Source organism: Loxodonta africana, chromosome 18, assembly GCF_030014295.1.
Source record: "Loxodonta africana isolate mLoxAfr1 chromosome 18, mLoxAfr1.hap2, whole genome shotgun sequence".
Classification (NCBI taxonomy): Eukaryota; Metazoa; Chordata; class Mammalia; order Proboscidea; family Elephantidae; genus Loxodonta; species Loxodonta africana.
Genome location: NC_087359.1, coordinates 76817644 through 76838249, shown reverse-complemented (window position 1 = coordinate 76838249; position 20606 = coordinate 76817644). Strand labels below are relative to the sequence as shown.

Here is a 20606-nt window from a genome sequence, read left to right as displayed (position 1 = left end):
CCTCTCCTCACTGCAGCCACTGCCACCACTGCCGTCAGGGCCCAGTGTGCCCTGTATGTCCAGCTCTGACTGCAGACAGGCCTTCCCCACTCACTAGCCTAGTTTTTGACAGGACTCGCTCCAAGCAGGTCCTCCACGCCATGTGGGGGCGCTGGGTGGCTGAAGCAGTGCATTGAGACTCGTCTTCTTTTGGTTTTGGGTGAGACATGGAACGGTGGACTGGCTCTCCCCTACCCCACAGTGAGAGTCACTGTTTGCCCTTGAGAGTACTGAGAAATCCTGCATTAGGCTGGCTGGCTCCTTTTGGGGTTTAAAAACACTAAGTGCTTGAAAACTGAGATATTTTTCAAAGATCTACCTAGTATTTGTTTGTGGAGAAAGAGCTTTAAAACTCAGGTGATGCGAGAGATGTGAGACCAAGGACTCTGCCTTCCCTGGTGACTCTTGGGGTTCCTCATGGGGCAGCACCTGAGACCTATATCTGTGCCCCCCACGTGTGTTACTGAAACAAGAAGATAGGCCATGCTCAGGGATGATCAATCTATTTTAATAACATTACTTTTGACAGCTATTTGTACATGTATTGAAAGGTAACTTTCGACCCCTGGGCTCCATTACAAATTGGGTCCTGAACCGCCCTTGCCAGGAAGTGAGCAAAGCTGTGACATCGGAATTGTGCAAACCCCCCATCCAAGAAGGGTGATTGTACACCATGTTGGGAAAAATAATGAAGCATTTAAATTTTCATTGTATACCTGTACACTGGTTTAGATTGAATGGCTCAAATTAAACAAATATAGATTTCATATGTACAAATATTATATCATATATAGGTATATTATATCTATTTTAAAAGGACAAAATTGTAAATCTTGGTTTTGCATGCATGACCCAAATCTGGTTCTCACTCCCTTAATCCCAAAGTGTGAACAGGCTCTGCAGTGCCCTTCTGGGCCCTCCTGCTAATGGCTGGGATTCATGAGGAGATGTGTGGCGGATGCTGGTGCTCCCTGGGCTGGCTGCCTCTTGTCGACATGCTCTGGGCAACAGAATTATTGCTATTCACTTGTAACCTCCAGAAAGAAGAGCCAGGCTCTGGGCCCACACACCTAGCAAGCTCTGGGGGTCAGAGCGCCTGCCAGAGAGCTAACATTTGTGGGGAAGGGGCGGCTGGGCCCTACTGACAGCCTCAGGATCATTTAAATCCAAAAATATAAAACAATAGGGATAAAAGGAGCTTCCGCTCATATAAATAAGACTGTTAGGAAGTGACACATACTTGGTTTTAAGCAATTTACTTTTGAGCCGTCTGACCAAGGGCAGCCATAAGGTTTTGTCACTGGCTGTGCCCGCACCCCGCCAAGCAGGAGGAAAAGCCAGGTGCCCCAGGATGTCCGGAAGTCCCCCTGTCAGATAAAGCTGATACTGCAGGGCTAGCCATTAGCTGTCGAAGGAAAGACAGCAGCCCCCACGGCTAACCAACCAGTCGCCCCAGCACCCCTGCCCTGCAGGGGGCCTTTCTGACAAGCAGTCCCGTGGGTGGAGAGAGGCGGGTGCTGCTTGGCCTGGAGGCTGAGAGTGGATCAAGAGGCACAAAGTCAAAAGGCAAAGATCAAACAAAAGGCCCAGGTAACCACCTGAAAGGAACAAACAAAATACGCACCACCGCCATGCACCACCTGGGCCGGAGCTCACACTGAAAATCCAACCTCTCGCTGGCAGTGACAACAAGGAGCCAAGAACACGGCACGCTCACGATGCTCCTGGCAGCGGGCGTCTGGGCACACGTATGTACACGCGGGTTGGGTGGGCGGGAAAGCCGTGTCAGAGGGCGGTGCTCTCAGACTCCTCCTCCGAGTCCCTTTTCTCAGTCACCGAGTGTCGCCGCATGTGCTCCAGGGGGCTCAGGCGGAGCGAGGACCCCAGCTCTACGTGGATAGAGGGGATATCAAAGTGGACAAGATCTGGAAATTGGCAGAGAGAGAGGTGGGTGAACAGAGACATCCAGCTGAGGAGATGCTCACTGCAGGCAAATACAGCTAGCGCTAAGCAGCAGCGCTCTGCTCGTTTTAGGGGCAGAGTATTTAGGGGCTGGTTGAAACCTACTGCAGGGTCAGTTTAGGGTCCGACCCGCTCGGCTTCTACCTTGTAAGCCTGGAAGAGCAAGGCGTCTGACTCTGCCATGGGCAGAGAGGACTGCCTGAACGGCTTCCCCAGGTTACACCTCAACCCTCCAGCTCAGCCCTTGACCGGCTGCGCTCCTGGCCTTCACTCAGCCCTGCTGGCCAGCCTAGGTCAGGGGCAGCTCTCAGGGGCGACAGGGAAGGTGGAGCTAGAATGGGAGCTGCTCCAGGACAGCCTTGGGAGGGTTTGCTTTTGTTTTTAAACAATTAAGTTTAGTCTGGGAAATACCCCACTTGAGTGCACAGACAGACATTTGGACACTGTCCTAAAAGACACACAAACATGTACACTCTGGGACAAAAGCACCTTCTCCCTCTCCCCACCCCCAAGTGGTCCTCAGAACGCCCTTCCAGCCTGTCTTCGTTTTGCTGGCTGTTCAGGGGAACCTCGGTGGGTTTGAGGCTGGCTCGGCCAATGCCACTTGCTCATCCTGAAGCAGGCAGCTCTGCCTCCTGAAAGGGTGTCTGGGGGCCTCTGGGCCTGTCTGTGCCCTCCTTTAGCATGAGGGCCCATTTCTCCTGTGCCTTGCCCTGGCAGGGCATCTAAGGCGGGTGGAGCATCGGCTAAGAGCACGAAGCCCCATCTCTGTCAGGAATTAGGAGGGTGGCCTGGTAAATGCTTTACCTTCCCTGTGCCTCAGTGTCCTAAGCAGTCAGATGGGAAGAATAAAGGATGGTGATGAGCTTAAACATGATACTGAGAAAGCGACTAAAGTGTGCCCAGCCCAGAAGGGGCGTGTGGTGTCAGCTGTCACTGACATCCTCCAGCCCCTTAAAGAGTGCCCTGAAGGAGAAGGCAGTTCCGGTGGCAGGGGACCAGGGTCCAGGGAGAGAGCCCCGCTGACGTTCACAGGAAGAGGGAAGCTGTGACTGCTAGTTTTGGAGACGTCTCCCGAAGTGTCTGTTAGAAACCTGTCTGTCACTGCCACCGTCCTCCTGCGTCAGGCTGCTGTGCAAGACCAGGGGCTGAGAGGGCGCACCCCCGGGAGCCTGGAGGCCAAAGTGGGGAAAGCCCTTCCCTCATCCACTCTGCCCACCCCTCACAGAGGCAGACACCTCATTCCTCCTGCGGTCTTTCCTGCTTTTGCCTCTGTTTATAGGAGCCGACCAGGCAGATACTGGTATAAATGCTCCCAAAATAAATTACTGAGTTGGATGGAAAGTCTCTAGCTGGCGATACACATCGGGGGCGTGGGCGAGGCTCGGGTAAGAATTCTGAGACTGAGGGGCCTCTCTCAGGGTTTGCCGGCTCTGAGCCCAGAGGAAGACAGGTTAGAGATGAAATCTGAGAGTGGAGATCCACAGGTACACCCTTGGGTGTTTGCTGGAAGTCCCCGTCCTGAGGACTCGGCCCCAGCGAGGTCCCTGTGTCTGCCTGCACCGGCGTGTCTTCCCACAAAGACACTGCCCTGAACAAAGATCTACAGGCGAACCCTCCCTGGGGCACTGAGCACAAAAGCCTTCGGCCAGCGGTCAAGTCACAAAACGGCTTCCTTGTAGGAAGAACAGATCTGGTACCTACCCAAGCTCTAAGCCAAAGGGAGAGGGAATGAGGAATTGAAACTGGGTGGTCCTGGTGAAGGAGAAGGTGGGGGAAAAAGGGCTTAGCCTGTTTGTTAGTCCCCCCACCCCAGCTCTTCCTAATGAAAAGGCAAAAAAAAAAACCAAAAAACAAAAAAGCCAGTGATTCCAAAAAGCCAAATCAGCTCAGGGGCCAGGTGGCTGCTGTGGAAGCTGGGGAGGCAGGAAGAGTGCGGCAGCCCAGCGAGCCACATGCAGAGGGGACGGAGCGGGCGGCCGGCCTGTGAGCTGGCCGGGGGGTGAGGAGGTGAGGCCGGGGCCAGCTTACCCTGAACAGCCCCTCACACGTATCCAACACTGCGTCACTCATGTCACACAGCTGCAAGAACACAATGATAGGATTGGGAGAAAGGAATCAACACGGCCAAACGAGAACGCAACAGAACACTATGACAAGTTTCACGGTCACAGGTGGGCCACACGAAACCCTACGGCTTTTCTCCTGGCTCAGAGACTGGACGTACGGGCCGAGACAGTCTGCTCCCACAAGAATGGGAAAACAAAGCAGAGTGTACGTGGAGGGCGTCACTCACTCTAAGGGTCAGCAGGTCTTCAGCCCACGTGCCGGAACGTAAGTGCTACGTTTTCAGGCAGGTGGAGGGTCGTTGTCCCTCAAGTACGTGCCCTCTTCCTGGGTCTTCTACGAGTAATGTCCCCTGCACCCACTGCTCACCCTGTTGCCTGTGATGCCGCCAGTAACACGTCCCTGCCTGGGGAGGCCAGGAACGTCGGCAGCCAAGGCAGCCACCGGCAGCTGCCATGGGGCCAATGTGCTCAGGCGACAACCCCCAAGGGCAGGAGGCCTGCAGGCTCCCCCTACTCAGGAAAACATTCCTCACCACTGCAAGGACTGCCAATTGGGAAGTGATGCTGTCATTTCCAAGGAGGGACTGTCCATTTTTCCTTAAGCCTCAGTGTAGATGACAGCAGCTGAACTCTGAGTAGTAATCACATCCCCGAATAAGCCAGATTACCAGGAGGTGGCTACCCATATTTACTCCTGACCCTGCACAAACACTGAAAATTGACTAGCTTTTTCAGAGGCAGCAAGAAGCCGGACTCCGCAGGCTCAGTGCTTCCCTCCAATCAAGGGATGTGGGGTGTGGGGACAGTCCCCATGAGAAACCCCAGTGCACTGTGGACCTAGATGCACTGGCTTGAGCTGGGACTCAGGTTCTTTGAACTGTGTGTGTGTGTGTATGTGTTTCTGCCACTTGGGACAATACTGAGTGGTTGTGTACAGGCTCTCTGCCATGTAGTGACACAATGGCTGACTACTCCAGGCACGGCCCAGTATGTTACCTGCCTCCCTGAATGAGGGGACTGCTATACTGACTTCAGCAGTCACCACAGGTCAGCCCCTGAGGCATCATATCGTGTGGTCAGAGGGTCTGGGGAGACAGTTCAAAACCGTCCTCGTTTTCTTCCAACAAATGAGTGGTGTTTGCTAAATGTGGTATGAGTTTGGGTTTTTATCTCATGCATTCTTCTGGGGGAAAATAGCTGTCTTTATTTTTAAATTTAGGGCAAAACTTAACAGTAGCTGTTGCCTTGTCCAATTAGCTTCTCAAGGAATTAGGGGGCAGGGGTGGGGACTACATGTCTTTTCTGAAGCTGACCGTCTCCTAGTAAAAATATTGCTAGAAATCTATCTTTCTAGTAAGGCTTACTTTGACCGTGGTTCTTAGCCCTTGTTCTCAACGTAAGGATTTGTGCCTGTTTGGTTGCTTGGGGTCCACGCAAGGAGAGCCTCAAATACTGCACCTGTTTTTGACACCAGCTGTTTTGGCATCACTGAGGCTCCACTCCAAGGCCAAAAAATTAAGATTAGACCCAGAATTCTGGGCTGCCGGGCACGAGATTGGGAGAAGTCACCCTGAAGGACAACCTGGATTCGGGGGGCTGCTGTTCACTGGCTTACTGGTAGGCTGCTGAGGAGGTCATCCTGTAAACTACACGTGGCACCAGCACAGCAATCTCATTCAGACAGGAAGCCCTGAGCACAGTGAGGCCAACCACCCCTCCACGCCGCACACTCTGCTACCGTTCACAGAAAAACGCGAGGGAGCCAGCGGCTTGGTTACCTGTGGACATGCTCTCCCCAGGGGACATGCCATCTAGCATAGGGTGCTCCGCAGGCTGTGGGCTAGAGGCCGAGAGGCTTCCTGTGGGAGGCTGAGGAGGCGGCAGGGTGGGTCTCTGTCGGGGCTTAGGGGTGGGCCGTGATTTGGCTAAAGTGCTTGTAAAGACAGAAGGAGAGGTCAGAGGAGGGGCTGCCGCAGCTGGGGAGAGCTGGCCTGAGGCCAAGGAGTACCCTTGTGGGTAATTCAGTCCGTAGGGCGATGGGGTGCTTGGAGGGGTGGGAGAGAGGCTGACGGGGGATGGCTGGCCGGTGGTGGGCTGCTCAGTCATAGCCCCCGGCTGGCCAAAGGGAACCTTGGGTGGAATTGGTGCCAACTTCTTTGAAACTGAAAGAGAAAACACAACACAACACGACGGTGTTTAATGAAGTGCATTCTGTGTGGCCTGTTTGCATACCCTTCAGGTATCCCTGCCTATCTTCCACCCGCTCCCACCTCTTGCTACACTGAGAGAAGCTAAAATTTATACTGCCTTGTACAATACAGGAATATGATATTAAAAACAAATTAACTTAGAAGTGCAAGTTTTCATATCTTTCCATCTGTTCACTAATTTCTGCTCCTCTTTTGTGGATTCTTGCCATGATCTACACACATACACACACACAGCCAAGCTGGAGAGCCAATGTCCCATCCACAGGCAACAGGCTGGTTTCCAGTGCCTCCCATTACTTCGAAGTGGTAAAAGACCTCACAGCTCCACTCAAAGAAGAGTGACTCAGTCATGCTGGGTGCAGCCAAGAAGGATCAAAGCTCAACTGAGACCGTGGAGGCCCGGTCCAGGGCAAGCCTTTGGGTAGGAAACAGTTAATTTTGGCTGAACCTACCAACACTTCTGCCTGAGTCACTTCCCTTCCCTGGATCATCTGTAGGAAAGGCGGTTTATAAAACAGGACAGAGTCACCCGCAGCTGCTATCCAACACGCCCGCCCCTCTACTACCAGCTTTTCCAAGATCCACCCATGGTGGTGCCTGATAGGAAGGTCACGTTCAGACCATCTCCCACCTTGAGTGCTGAGGGTGGGCTGCCCTGGGGCCTCCTGCATGGAGCCCATCATGCAGGACTGGCTCTAGGCTGCCATAGTGGGGACCTACGACTCAATTCTCTGGCCGCAGAAACCGCCTGCCTCCATGGCTGTGTCTTCCCCTCCCCCTACCCCAATCCTGCCTACCTGCTCACAGATTTCCTTTTTTGTTCTTTTAGTCATTCGAGAATTGCAGCCTCTGGGTGCAAGCATATACTGATGTACTATATTTTTCAAGCACATCACAGCCCCAACCCTCCTTGTAAGTGTTGGCTGTGGGTGGCACTGATTCTTTTAAGTCCTCAGGGACTTAACATCTATTTTAACAACAGATCCTCGACATCTATTTTAACAATACTTTGTGTGCACCTCTGGCTCTCTCAGTGTGGAAAAGAAAACGAACCGTTCTTTAGAGTCCCAACAACTTGGGTTCAAATTCCTATCCTGCCACTTACCTACTGTATGCACTGGGCAACTTATTTACACCTCTTGTATACAATGGGAAGAATAATATTTCCCACACAGCACTGTGATAATTAATTGGATAATTAAATGGGACCATGTAGGTAAAGGACTGTGTAATTATGGCTTGGAATCTCTGGACGGTGCAAATGGTTAATGAGCTCAGCTGCTAACCAAAAGGCTGATGGTTCACACCCACCCAGAGGTGTCTTGGAAGAAAACCTGGTGATCTATTTCCAAAAAATCGGCTATTGAAAATCAGCCTCTGCAGCACAGTTCTGCTCTGGTACTCATGGGGCTGCCGTAAGTCGAAGGTGACTCAGTGGCAACGGGTGGTAATTATGATTTACTACTAATAAAACCACTTAATTTTTTAGTTGCATATTTCAACTCTACTCCCTGAGTACAGAGTAAGTTTTCACAGCAGCTGCTACTGTAATGCATGGCTGGCAGGGATTGCTGATCCAGGAGTTCACTATTTTGGGTGAGAAGAAAGCAGAAGCCCTAGGTTTCAATGCTTGAACATGTCTTCTTGAAAATGAGCTCAGAGAGGGAGGACACACTCTGGGTACTGACAAAACTTGGCCACGATGTTAAAGTGTAGGCAAAGTCTCAAAAGACCTAGTGATCAAAAAAAAAAAGCTAAGCGCGTCAATAATGAGCAATGGCAGCAGTGGAGGTTGAAGAAGAAAACTATACCTCTCAAACAGGGCTTCAAACCAGTTCAAAGCTGTTCAGTCACTGCCAGCGGAAACAAGGGCAGCGTAAGCATTGCATAGCAACCAAAGCTCTTGCCCATCAGATTTTGTCCTGAGTAGGAAACAGTGTCTCCCCATTCAAAGATGATGGCTGACCCTGGCACTTTGAGTGTGAGGCTCTCCACAGTCCTGCCAATAATCTAAACTCTTGCATCAGGGTCCTGAAAGTTTCTAGATGCAGAATGGATTACTGTCTCCTGAAAGTCTTCTGATGTGAGAGACTGGATTACTGGCAGGACTGTGGAGAGTGACACACATTCAAAGTGCCAGGGTCCGCTGCCATCTTTGAGCAAGGCAAGGCTGTTTCCTACTCAGGACAAAATCCAACCGGCAAGAGCTTTGGTTGCTACGCAACACATACGTTGCCCTTGTTTCCACTGGCCAAAGCTGAACCTTTTCAAACTGTCTAAAGCCCTGCTTTCAAATGATGGCTCTGAGCTATTAAGTGTCACTTGGGAATGTGACCTGAATCATTCTAGACTGTCCTCCTTGTACAGGTCCAGTGTGCGTGGAAAGTAAAAAGGCCAACCTGACAGTGGTCTTAGGAAGCAGACTGGGCAGGAACAGGAGCCCTGACCCTCCAATGGATAGGACACTGGCTGGATAGGGGATTAAAGGGCTTGGTAAACAAAGAAGTGCCAAAGAACTACAATATGTAGATGGCAAGGCAAACCTGTTGGTGCTGGAGAAAGTCCCTGGAACACTAAAATTCCATCCCAACACTCCTATTCAACCTTTGAAATGCAGTTTCCTCTGGGCCACCCTCCTAACTTGTGACTCTGAAAGAGGTGTCCCCATGTGTCCCCACAGTGCCCCCCAGCACAGCAGCACCACCCTTGTAGCATAGTTGTGTGTTTTCCTTTCTGAAGAGGCTGTCTCTCTCTCACACGGTTGCACTGTCTGTACTTAGCACAGAGTAGGGGTTCAATAAATATTTGCAGAAAGTATAAAGAATGAAGGGGGTAATGGGGATTCAGTGGTAGAATTCTCACCTTCCATGCAAGGAGGAGACCCAGGTTTGATTCCTGGTCAATGTACCTCATGTGCAGCCACCACCTGTCTGTAAGTGGGGACTTGCATGTTGCTATGACGCTAAATAGCAACGTTACAGATAGCAGCGGAACACCGTCTGCTACAGTGCCAGAAGATGAGCCCCTCGGGCGGGAAGACACTCAAAATACAACAGGGGAAGAGGTGCCTCCTCAAAGCAGAGTAAACCTTAATGATGTGGAGGGAGTCAAGCTTTCGGGACCTTCATTTGCTGATGGAGACCACTCGAAATGAGAAGAAACAACTGCAAATATCCAGTAATAATCAGAACGTGGAATGTACGAAGAATGAGTCTAGGGAAATCGGAGGTCATCAAAAATGAACTGGAATGCATAAAGATCAATATCGTAGGCATTAGTGAGCTGAAATGGACTGGTAGTGGCCACTTTGAATTGGACAGTCATATGGTCTACTGTGCTGGGAATGACAACTCGAAGAGGAATGGCATCACAGTCATTGCCATAACGAACATTTCAAGATCCACCCTGAAGTACAAATCTATCAGTGATAGGATAAGATCCATACACCTGCAGGGACGACCAGTTAATACGGCTATTACTCCAATTTAAGCACCAACCACTAATGCCAATGATGAAGAAATTGAAGATTTTTACCAATTTCTGCAGTCTGAAATTGATCAAATATACAACCAAGGTGCATTGATAATTATTGGTGATTGGAATGCAAAAGTTGGAAAGAAAAATGAAGGATTGGTAGTTGGAAAATATGGCCTTGGTGTTAAAAACGACACAGAAGACTGCATGATAGAATTTGACAAGACCAATGACTTCTTCATTGCAAATACCTTTTTTCACCAACATAAACAGTGACTATACACGTGGACCTCACCAGATGGAATACACAGGAATCAAATTGACTACATCTGTGGAAAGAGATGATGGAGAAGCTCAATATCATCAGTCAGAACAAGGCCAGGGGTTGAGTCCAGAACAGACCATCAATTGCTCACAGGCAACTTCAAGTTAAAACTGAAGAAAATTAAAACAATTCCATGAGAGCCAAAATATGACTTTGAGTATATCCCCCCTAAATTTAGAAACCACCTCAAGAACAGATTTGACTCATTGAATTCTAATCACCTAAGACAAGTTGTGGAATGACATCAAGGATATCATACATGAAGAAAGCAAAAGGTCACTAAAAAGAAAGGAAAGATCAAAATGAATGTCAGAAGACACTCCGAAACTTGCTCTTAAATGTCAAGTAGGTAATGGGAAAGTGAGAAATAAGTAAAAGAACTGAACAGAAGACTTCTAAGTGCAGCTTGATAAGACAAAGTAAAGTATTATAATGAAATGTGCAAAGACCTGGAGTTAGCAAACCAAATGAGAAGAACATGCTTGGCATTTCTGAAGCTGAAAGAACTGAAGAAAACAAAACAACTGAAGCCTCAAGTTGCGATACTGAAGGATTCTACAGGCAAAATACCGAATAACGCAGGAAGCACCAAAAGGAGATGGAAAGAACACTCAGAGTCACTGTGCCAAAAAGACCCGGTCAATGTCCAGCCATTTCAGGAAGCAGCATGTGATCAAGAACCGATGGTGCTGAAGGAAGAAGTCCGAGCCGCAGTGAAGGCACTGACGGAACATAAGGCTCCAGGAACTGACTGACAACCAAGATGTTCCAACAAACAAACGTGTCTTAGGCTGGGATCTCTAGAGAAGCAAAACCAGTAAAGCACAGAAATACATATACAGAGAGAGACTTACATCAAGGAAACGGCTCACATGATTGTAGAGCCTGCGATGTCCCAGTCGGCCTCTCCCAATTCATGCAGCCATAGAAGCTGGCAAACCCAACCAAGACCAGCAGGTGAGAGAGCAGAGTTCCGACTCACAGGCTGTGAAGGTCAACAAATCCCAGGATCGGCAGGTAAAACTGCAAGGCTTCTCCTGATTCACACTGCCACAGGGGCTGGCGAACCCAAGATCGGCAGGTTGGGGTTCAGGACTCTTGCTTGCAGCCTGTGAATATCGATGAATCCCAAGATCGACAGAGGTCAGATGACAAGAGACAGCTGCTGGATCCAGAACAAGACAAAAGCCTTGGCAAGGTGAGCAGGAAGGAAGAAGGTGGAGGAGAATGGACAGCCTGAGGGGGCGGGGAGCCACCACAGGCCCTGCCCCCAGCTGGTACCACTCAGCAGATTCCATCGTGTGGGTGATCACATATCAAATTTTAACAGGGAAGTGATCAAAACATTATACAACTGTCAAAACACTGAGAATCATGGCCCAGCCAAGCTGACACAATCTTAAACACCACAAGATGTAATGCTGGAAGTACTCACTCGTCCATGCCAAAAAATTTGGAAGACAACTACCTGGCCAACTAACTGGAAGAAATCCATATTTGTGCCCATTTCAAAGAAAGGTGAGCCAACAGAACGAGGAACTTATCCAACAATATCATTAATATTGCAAGGATATCACTGCTGGTGTCAGATGGATCTTGGCTGAAAGCAGAGAATATCAAAAAGATGTTTACCTATGTTATACTGACTATGCAAAGGCATTTGACTGTGTGGATCTCTGCAAATTAGGGATAACAGCAAATTCTAGGACACTTAATTTTGCTCATGCAGAACCTGTATATAGACCAAGAGGCAGTCATTCAAAAAGCAAAAGGGGATACTGAGTGGTTTAAAATCAGAAAACGTGTGTCAGGGTTGTATTCTTTCACCATTCTTATTCAATCTGTATGCTATACAAATAATCTGAGAAACCGAACTATATGAAGAAGAACACCACATCAGGACTGGAGGAAGACTCATTAACAACCTGTGATACGCAGATGACACAACCTTGCTTGCTAAAAGCAAAGAAGACTTGAAGCACTTACTGATGAAGATCAAAGCCCACAGTCTTCAGTATGGATTACACCTCAACATAAGAAAACAAAAATCCTCACAACTGGACCAATGAGCAACATCATGATAAACAGAGAAACTACTGAAGTTGTCAAGAATTTCATTTGACTTGGATCCACAATCAACACTCATGGAAGCAGGAGCCAAGAAATCAAACAACATATTGCATTGTGCAAATCTGCTGTAAAAGACCTCTTTAAAGTGTTAACAACCAAAGATGTCACTTTGAGGACTAAGGTACCCCTGATCCAAGCCATGATATTTTCAATAGCCTCATATGCATGCAAAAGCTGGACAATGAATGAAGAAGACCGAAGAAGAACTGATACATTTGAACGATGGGGTTGGCAAAGAATACCGAATATACCATAGGCCACTGCAGAATGAACGAATCTGTCTTGGAAGCAGTATAGCCAGCATGCTCCTTAGAAGTGAGGATGGTGAGGCTTCATCTCACATACTTTGGACATGTTGTCAGGAGGGACCAGTCCCTGGAGGAGGACATCATGCTTGGTAAAGTATAGGGTCAGCAACAAAGACGAAGACCCTCAATGAGATGGACTGACACAGTGGGTACAACAATGGTCTCAAACGTAGCAAGGATTGTGAGGATGGTGCAGGACTGTGCAATTTCCTTCTGTTGTACATAGGGTCACTGTATGAGTTAAAACCAACTCCATGGCACCTAGCAACAACTATTAACATGATGCTGAACAGGTTTCAGTAGAGGGACTAAGAGAAAAGGCCTGGAAATCTACTTCCAAAAATCAGCCAATTAAAACCCTATGAATCTCAATGGCTGGATCACATTGTATATGAGGTCACCATGAGTCAGGGCCTGATCACTGGCAGCTAACAACAACAGAAGGAATGAATGGGGACCTAAAAAGATCAAAGGGCTGAGTAATGACAGACTAGGATAATGGGATTGCCACTGTTGCCTGGAAATAGAAAGCTAGAATCGAACCTGTCAGGAAGGCTATGTGTGAACACAGCCCAATTCAACAGATTCTGGAACTAAAGCCCTGTAGAAGCCTGAAAGGCCAAAGGTTAGAACAGATTAAACAATATGTTATTTTAAACAAGTCAAAGCCTTGGCAAAAAGGTGACATAAGATGAAACCAAACACAAGAGGTTCGGGTAAGCTCACATTCAGTACAGCTCCACATTTGTTAATGTCACCAGGAAGCACAGCTTCGTCTTGGGAGTGATTTCATTGAGAGCGGTTGGGCTTTCCCAATGAGTTCCAGAGGCACAGTCCTGGGTTGAGCAGCTCATGGTTCAGGGTAGCAATTCTACCTCAGGTCTTCCAAAAGAGAAGTATCACAGGTCAGGACTCAGAGAAACTATCCGGACTCTCTCCTCTTGGTCACTACACATCCCCTACAAGCATCCTCGGGGTAGGCAGCTGTGCAGGGCCCAGGTTGAGGGGGCAGGCCACCAGCAGAAGACCCCATGCAGCTTCTTAAATGATGGAAGTAGGGTTTGACAAGGTCTATGGAAAACATGAGCTGTGTCATCCTGCACGATGATTTTTGTGCTGAAGTCTTGGTGTAAGGGAAGCTTTTTTTTATATATACCATAAAGAGCCTGCTTTTCAAATGAGTAAACTGAGGAATAAGGTGAAATGATCCCTCCTGTGGTTGGTTAACTTCCCAAAGCTCTAACGCCCAGACCAGGAATTTTTCACTAAACCTCAAAGTTTCTAAATGTCCATGCTAACTAAAAGCAAACTCATTGAGTTGATCCTGGTTCCTGGAGACCCTGTATGTTATAAAGTAGAACTTCCCCATAGGGTTTCCTTGGCTGTTACCTTTACTGAATCAGATTGCCATGCCTTTCTTCCACAGTGCTACTAAGTGGGTTGGAACTACCACCTTTTAGGTTAACAGCTGATTGCAAACCACTCGCACTACATAAGGACCCAGTTGTTGTTGCTAGGTGCCACCGAGTCAGTTCCAACTCATAGCAACCCTATGTACAACCGAATGAAACACTGCTGGATCCTGTGCCATCCTCACAGTCCTTGCTATGTTTGAGCCCATTGTTGGAGCCATTGTGTCAATCCATCTCATTGAAGGTCTTCCTCTTTTTTGCCCAACCTCTACTTTACCAAGCATGATGGTCTTCTCCAGGGACTGGTCCCTCCTGATAACACGTCCAAAGTACGTGAGACGAAGTCTCACCATCCTCACTTCCAAGGAGTACTCTGCTGTACTTCTTCCAAGACAGATATGTTCCTTCTTCTGGCAGTCCATGGTATATTCAATGTTCTTCGCCAACACCACAATTCAAAGGTGTCAATTCTTCTCTGGTCTTCCTTATTCTGGGACTTAATATTCGCACTAATTGAAGGAAATGAGTTGGCCTCGAGTTTCACAGCTCTTAGGCCTGAGGCTACCGACAAGGGCAGAGGGACGTACCTTTCCGGAGGGTGTGAGGACTCTGGTCTGCGGATGGCTGGCTGGAACTGGACCCCGGTTGTACCCCTGGTTGTGCCCCTGCACAGGGCGTCCCCTGGCTGGAGCCTGGACTTCCTTTCTGCCCAGACCCTGGAGAAAGTTCTTTGCTTTTAGGAGCACTGAAACACAAACACACAGAACAAAAGAGAACCCCTGAACTCAGTCAACATCAGCACCGGCCTTACCTATAGCCATCCTACGTGCTGTTCTGCACCCAGCTCAAGCCTATTCCAGCTCTGGTCTGCCTCAGTCCCTTCTTAAAGCCTTCAAAGGCGACCCCATGAGGTGCCTCCCCCTTCCTGGACTCTACTCCCATCTCTTTGGCCCTTGGCACGCAGCTCCCTTTCCACACCTCTGCCCAATCGCACAGTCAACCATAAGAAAAATAAGGGCAGGGTCCTTAGGCATCTCATGATATCCTGTCATCAACATGGGAATTGTTGAGCATTCTGAAACCGCAGCATGCTGTCTACAGAGCTTACTAGGGATAAGGGGACTTCTGAGGGGCAGTGGGCTGGATGAGGGGCGATGGCTCCCGCCCACAGTGTGCCAGCTCCCCAGCTGCTCCCTTGGGCTTTCATCACAGCGCCAACCAGGGGAGGCATTCTGTGACCCATCCTCAAACTCAGTAACAGGATCAGCAGATGGCAGGTTGACACAGACCCTGGCTGTGCTCCTGAACTTGGGCTCTCAGGCAGTTCAAGTTTCAGTCCTCTGTGCTTAGAAGGGAGTGCGGGGTAATCAAAGTGTGAGGATATGGCCTCTGGATTCCCTCTAATTGATAAGAGGCGCCCAGAGTCACTAGCCCTCACAGAGAATTCATACTTCACTTGCAGGCCCTTTCTCAGACATTCCCCTAAAAGTAAAGTACATGTTGAAAGGCATCCTGCCCAACTCAACACCACAGACGGGAAAAGCAAGTACATGGCAAATTCCTCACTCGCCATGGTCCTCCCACACACCAAAACGGCGGTCACCGCTAATCACCCCAATATATCACTCCACAGGGTTCTAGCTCCTTTCCAACACAATGCTCCAGACAGCCCCTAGCAAACCATGGGAGTTCACCTTGGGGTTGGTAGCGACCTTGCTAGAACCTACCTGGATTCCGCAGCCCTCAGATAGGAAGTGGGGACTTGGGAGGATCTAAATCCTTCACAGTATGGCCCTTCTCTCTACTAAAGTAGCTACAGCCCATTTCTTCCCTAAATTTATTCTGAAATGTCAGATATGAAAGAGTTCATACCAGATGGCTCACCCCCATTGGAATATGGTGGGAAAGGCTGGGTAGTGGGAAATTGGGCTGGAAAAGGAAATGGTATGAAAGTATAGTTTGTTATTCCTCACATGGGGGAATAAAGGAAAGACCATAGTCAAGGTACTAGCAACTTCTCTACCTCTCAGGATGAGTTCTACACTACATCCAGGTAATTCCCCAAGGAAAAACACCATTTTATCCAGAGAGACCAAAAGAACAACAAACAGAAGCAGAACACCCTGGCCTCACTCAGGCTGGGTAACGGCTTGTCCTTTATTCTTCCTCAGGTACAGTTAGGCGTCCGGGTGCTCATGCCAAATATCCACGTGCCTTTCCATCCACCTCTGCGCCATCAAAGGAAGGTGAAACAGGCACCAAAAATATGTTTCTTGTGGATTAACAGACTCTTCCTATCTTCTGCTGTGAAGACATCTATCCAAGGACTCCAGGGAACAAGCTGCTCTTTATTCTTTTCCCCCCCACGAAGTACACTGTTCCACCACAGAAACAAGTATTTACCTACTTAGCCTTGCTCCTCTCTCCAGCATAGGTGCAGATGACCCAGTGGGGAGAGGTGGGGTGTGAGGTGGTTATTAGGAGCACTAGATGGATCAGGCACATTAGGGCACGTTCGAGGACCAATTAGTTGTGGGGATTCATGACTCGGTCAGTGAGCTGGGGTGCACAGGGGCAGAAAGCGGAGTTTGGGGTGAGAGTTAATGTGGCGGCAGCCTGGCCGGACAGAGCCCCAAGCCTGGAGAAGAAGGAGCTGAAAGCAGATCCTGGGGTGAGGAGGGTGGGGGAGAGCCAGAAGAAGGGAGGAGAGGGCCTGCCATCCTCAGGGGAGGGGGAGCCCTAACAGGAATCTGGCAACTGGAGGAAACATCATCTGTGCTGCAAATGGCCAGAAACAGAAAAAAACAAAACAATGGAACACCTGTTTGTACTGGGAGGAATCCACGTGGGGAGAGGAAAAAAGCCAATGAAAAGCTTCTGAACTGATAACCTGGGAGAAAGGCAGGGTGACAGGGGGCTGCAGAGCAGTGACTGACCTTTTGAGTCATGTGAGCCAGCGAGTGGCCCACCCTGCTCACAAGTGACTCAGGAAGGCCACAAGCTCATAATGTTCCTGGGCCCCCTTCAGAGCTTGGAAAGAATCCATCTCAGGGTCACTTTTAGGAGCCAAATACCACTTGGCATCAAATTTCATGAATAAGATAGAAAATCAGGATGAAGCCAGTGAGTGTTCTTCAAGGGACCAGTCCCAGCCAAGTCTCCTGCCTATTTGTGCATTCCCTCCTTGTCTGTCTCTCTGGCCAAACATGGTGGGCCTCCGCTTCTGCCCTGAGCTCTTTCTGCCCTTCAGCATCTCTCAGGCTGAACTGCACCCTGGTGCCTGCCCAGCCAGGACCCAGCTCCCTTCATCTGGAATGTGAGCCATCAGCTACACCCCAAACATAGCCAGCACCAGCCCCCACCCCAACTCTATGATTGCCCCTTTTCCTGTTTCTCATTTCCTGATTTCACAGGGACAATATCTTGTACTCATTAGAGAGAAAACGTCGGCAATCCCCTCATTTGGGGATGTGTGTGTGTGTGTGTGTGTGTGTGTACTGCGTTAGAAGGTTCAGCTTCACAAAGACTCCAAAACTCCCCAGTGGTGGCGGCGGAGGAGCGCCATGTCCCCTGACAGAATGTACAGCTATGTCTGATTAGAAGGAGCTTTCCTAATTCTCTCAGCTGTTGTTTGAGAACAGAAGCAAAAAGGCATTTAACTGTGCAATTCCCACTTCCAGGTCTCCCTCTGCCCTCACCCCTTCCAGGACAAGGGTCTCCCCCTGGCTCCGAAAGAACACGTCTGCGATAACTGGCAGCGTCCACTTGCTCACTGGACCTGAACACCTTAAGGGCAGACACGGTATTTTTTTCACCTCCGGACGGAGAAGGTCCTCGGTAACTGCTCACTGAACCAGTGGTGGAATGATTTGTTGCTTTTTTCCCCCCAAGCAGCTGGAAATGCCACCACGCAGCATGCTGCAAAGGTTGCCAGGCCCAACAGGACTATGTCACTTCCACTCCTGAGTTGGGCCCATTTTAGCAGCAAAAATGACGGCACAAACCTGACTGTCAAGGAGTGGAAGGGAGAAATACTGAAATTCTAAGCTTCAGAATAGGGAGATTGTGAACACGTGGGAAGGGGAAATGAAGAACCAGATTGTAGTGTGCCTACACCGCTTGCTGTAGCAAGCTGCTACCTTATTTTTTTTTCCTTGGGAATGTTGTTCTTGGAAAGCCTGGACTCTCTCTGATAAGCTAGAGAGCTGGGAAAGTCTAACTTGGTACCAGTTTGATGCAGAAAGCCGGACGTGAATGCTTAGAACTGGGGAGAACAACCAAGTCCAACAGGTCTTGAGTGGGTACAACAAACCCAGGCACCCCTGCCCCGCAGGCCAGCCCCCCAGGATGCCACCCTGCTTACCTGCTGCGCTCGATGGCGCCGGGCTGGAGGCCCATGCTGGATGGAGAAAGTGAGGGGGCAGCCAGGCTGTCCAGAGGCTGCTCGCGAAGCGGGGATGGTGGCAGCGGAGAAAGCTCAGCTGGTGGGGCGGGAGGCTGCATGGAGGGTGGGGCACATGATGCTTTCCTGCCAACCGAGGAGCCTCTTCGGGCCACCCAGGATGTGTCCATGACCCTCACGCCCATGCTGATGAGGGACACAAAGACACACGCTTAGTTATGCGCACAGGTGATGGGCTCCCTCCCCCCACAAAGCAGAAACACTCAAGCACTAGATGTTGGGAGAACAGCAGCGCAGCCTTAGCACCCTCTTGCGCCCAGGGAAGCGATGCGCCTGGGGCTGCACTCTGTGGTGGGGCCCCTGGAGCACCTTCCCAAGCAGCTGGACTGCTCAGGGGCCTGCAGAAACAGCCCTGGGCAGGCGGCGGTGGAGGTGGCAGTGGAGCAGACCTCTCACCAGGCCGGGAGCAGGGCACAGCTCACAGCTTGGAGTCAGCACGCTGGGCTTCATTCAACCCTCCAAAAAGCCAGCTGGCCTTAGGATAATGGCCCGCCAAGCTCCCTGGGTGTGGAATCCAGGCTTTCCTCAGAGCAGAGTGGGGTGCCGGCGCCCATTCCACCCACGTGGAAGCTGGAAGTGAGTGGGACAAGGACAGGGATAGCATCACACGAGAACACCGACCCGACAGGCAGCCACTCCAGGCTGGGGCTAGAAAAGACGGAATGCACTTCTTCTGTTTTTAACTTTGGGTTTAGAGCATGGGACTGAGTCAGGATTTCTGCTCCACCACTAGCAGCTCCACCACTAGCAATGACCTTAGCCAAGTCACAGCCTCCGCAGGCCACCCTTCTATTTAACGATGGGAACACGATCAGCTTCAAGTAAGTCTGCCAAGCAGCCAAACATGGCACATTACCCTCTAGCGGAGCTCACAGGACGTAGCTCGCTTGGTTTTAAGAGGCTGAACATGGCCTTGTAGCTACCAGAGGATACCGTACCTTTGGATTTTCCTAAGGCTGCAGGGACAGAAACATACAGATATTAGTGTCAAAACAACTATGTCTTCCTTTGGACATCAAGGCTGTCTTTCTGCAAGGGGTGTCTTTTCAAGGGAAGGGTCTTTGGGTGGGTTTTTACAATGCCATGAAGTTAATTCAGTTTAGTTGGTCTCTCCAGCTAAAGTCACTTTTCTATTTGTAACGGAGAAAATCATATCCCACCAAATGCACATACAATAGGTGAAGAGTTGATGCCCATGTGTGTGTGTGGGGGGGGGCAAGTGTCATAGGGGAGAAAGAGATCAGTAGAAGTACCTATCTGCTCACTTCTAAGTTATCTGAACATAGAAAGCAGTTAGTTCCCTCTCCTCTGATCCAGCATCCGAGTAAGGAGGTGGCTGGTTCTGCGATGGGCCAAGCCCTTTGTTAACCAAGGCGGGAGGTAAGATTCCTAGTATTAAATGAGACACAAGCATTTATGCAGGGAGAAAAAAAGATACTCCCAGCCAGCATTGGTCTCTACCACATATGTGCACAGTGGGTGTTAGAATGTGGTTACTTTCACCCCTTTCCTACCAAATGGTCACCTACATTGGCTGGAGGCACACAGCTATTACACTGTGAAATCCTGCCCACCTAAAAGGTAACATTTACCTTGTAGAGGTGCTGCAAGATACAAAAAATGGTTCAGGTTTGAAGACTGGTTGTAAAAGGTCCTTTAAGGAAATCGGCTTTGGGATATAGCCTGTAATGAGGAGCACGGTGGAGGAACAGGTACTAAGAGCTGAGCACAAATGAGATGGAGACAGCTTACTGACATTCCTTCCCCCCTAGGACCACCAGAGGCCCTTCGTGGCTAGTGCCATTGCTAGTATTCTCATCTCCTTTGGATGGCTCTGAGGAGATACCCTGGGCATGCGAGTATCTCTTTTCACGACCCACTAGATTTAAAGTCATCTCGGGTCTTAGAACCCTCTATCAATAAACAAGCACCTTCTGTATAAGATAACCAGGGGAGTGGTGGCTCGGTGGCAGAATTCTTCCCTTCCATGTGGGAGACCTGGGTTCAATTCCCAGCCAACACACCTCATGTGGAGCCACCACCCATCTGTCAGTGGAGGTTTGCATGTTGCTATGATGCTGAACAGTAAAGCTTCCAAACTAAGACAGACTAGGAAGAAGGGCCTGGCAGTCTACTTCTGAAAATTAGCCAGTGAAAATTCTATGAATCAGAACAGAATACTGTCCCATGTAGTGCTGACAGATGAACCCCGTAG

The 20606-nt window shown here is 49.5% G+C and overlaps 1 protein-coding gene across 1 annotated transcript in view; it reads right to left on the bottom strand.

Moving 5' to 3' along the window:
- Nucleotides 1-219: 219 nt before the first annotated feature.
- The window catches only part of ARHGAP44 (Rho GTPase activating protein 44), a 261012-nt gene continuing 240625 nt past the window's right edge, over nt 220-20606 (bottom strand). Inside the window, exons 17-21 of the mRNA XM_064271800.1 lie at nt 19330-19347; nt 18293-18517; nt 14517-14674; nt 5849-6232; nt 220-1964 (exon numbers count right to left, since the gene is read on the bottom strand). Coding sequence (XP_064127870.1) covers nt 1825-1964; nt 5849-6232; nt 14517-14674; nt 18293-18517; nt 19330-19347 — 925 coding nt within the window. The 3' untranslated portion in view covers nt 220-1824. The remainder of the gene's footprint in view (nt 1965-5848; nt 6233-14516; nt 14675-18292; nt 18518-19329; nt 19348-20606) is intronic.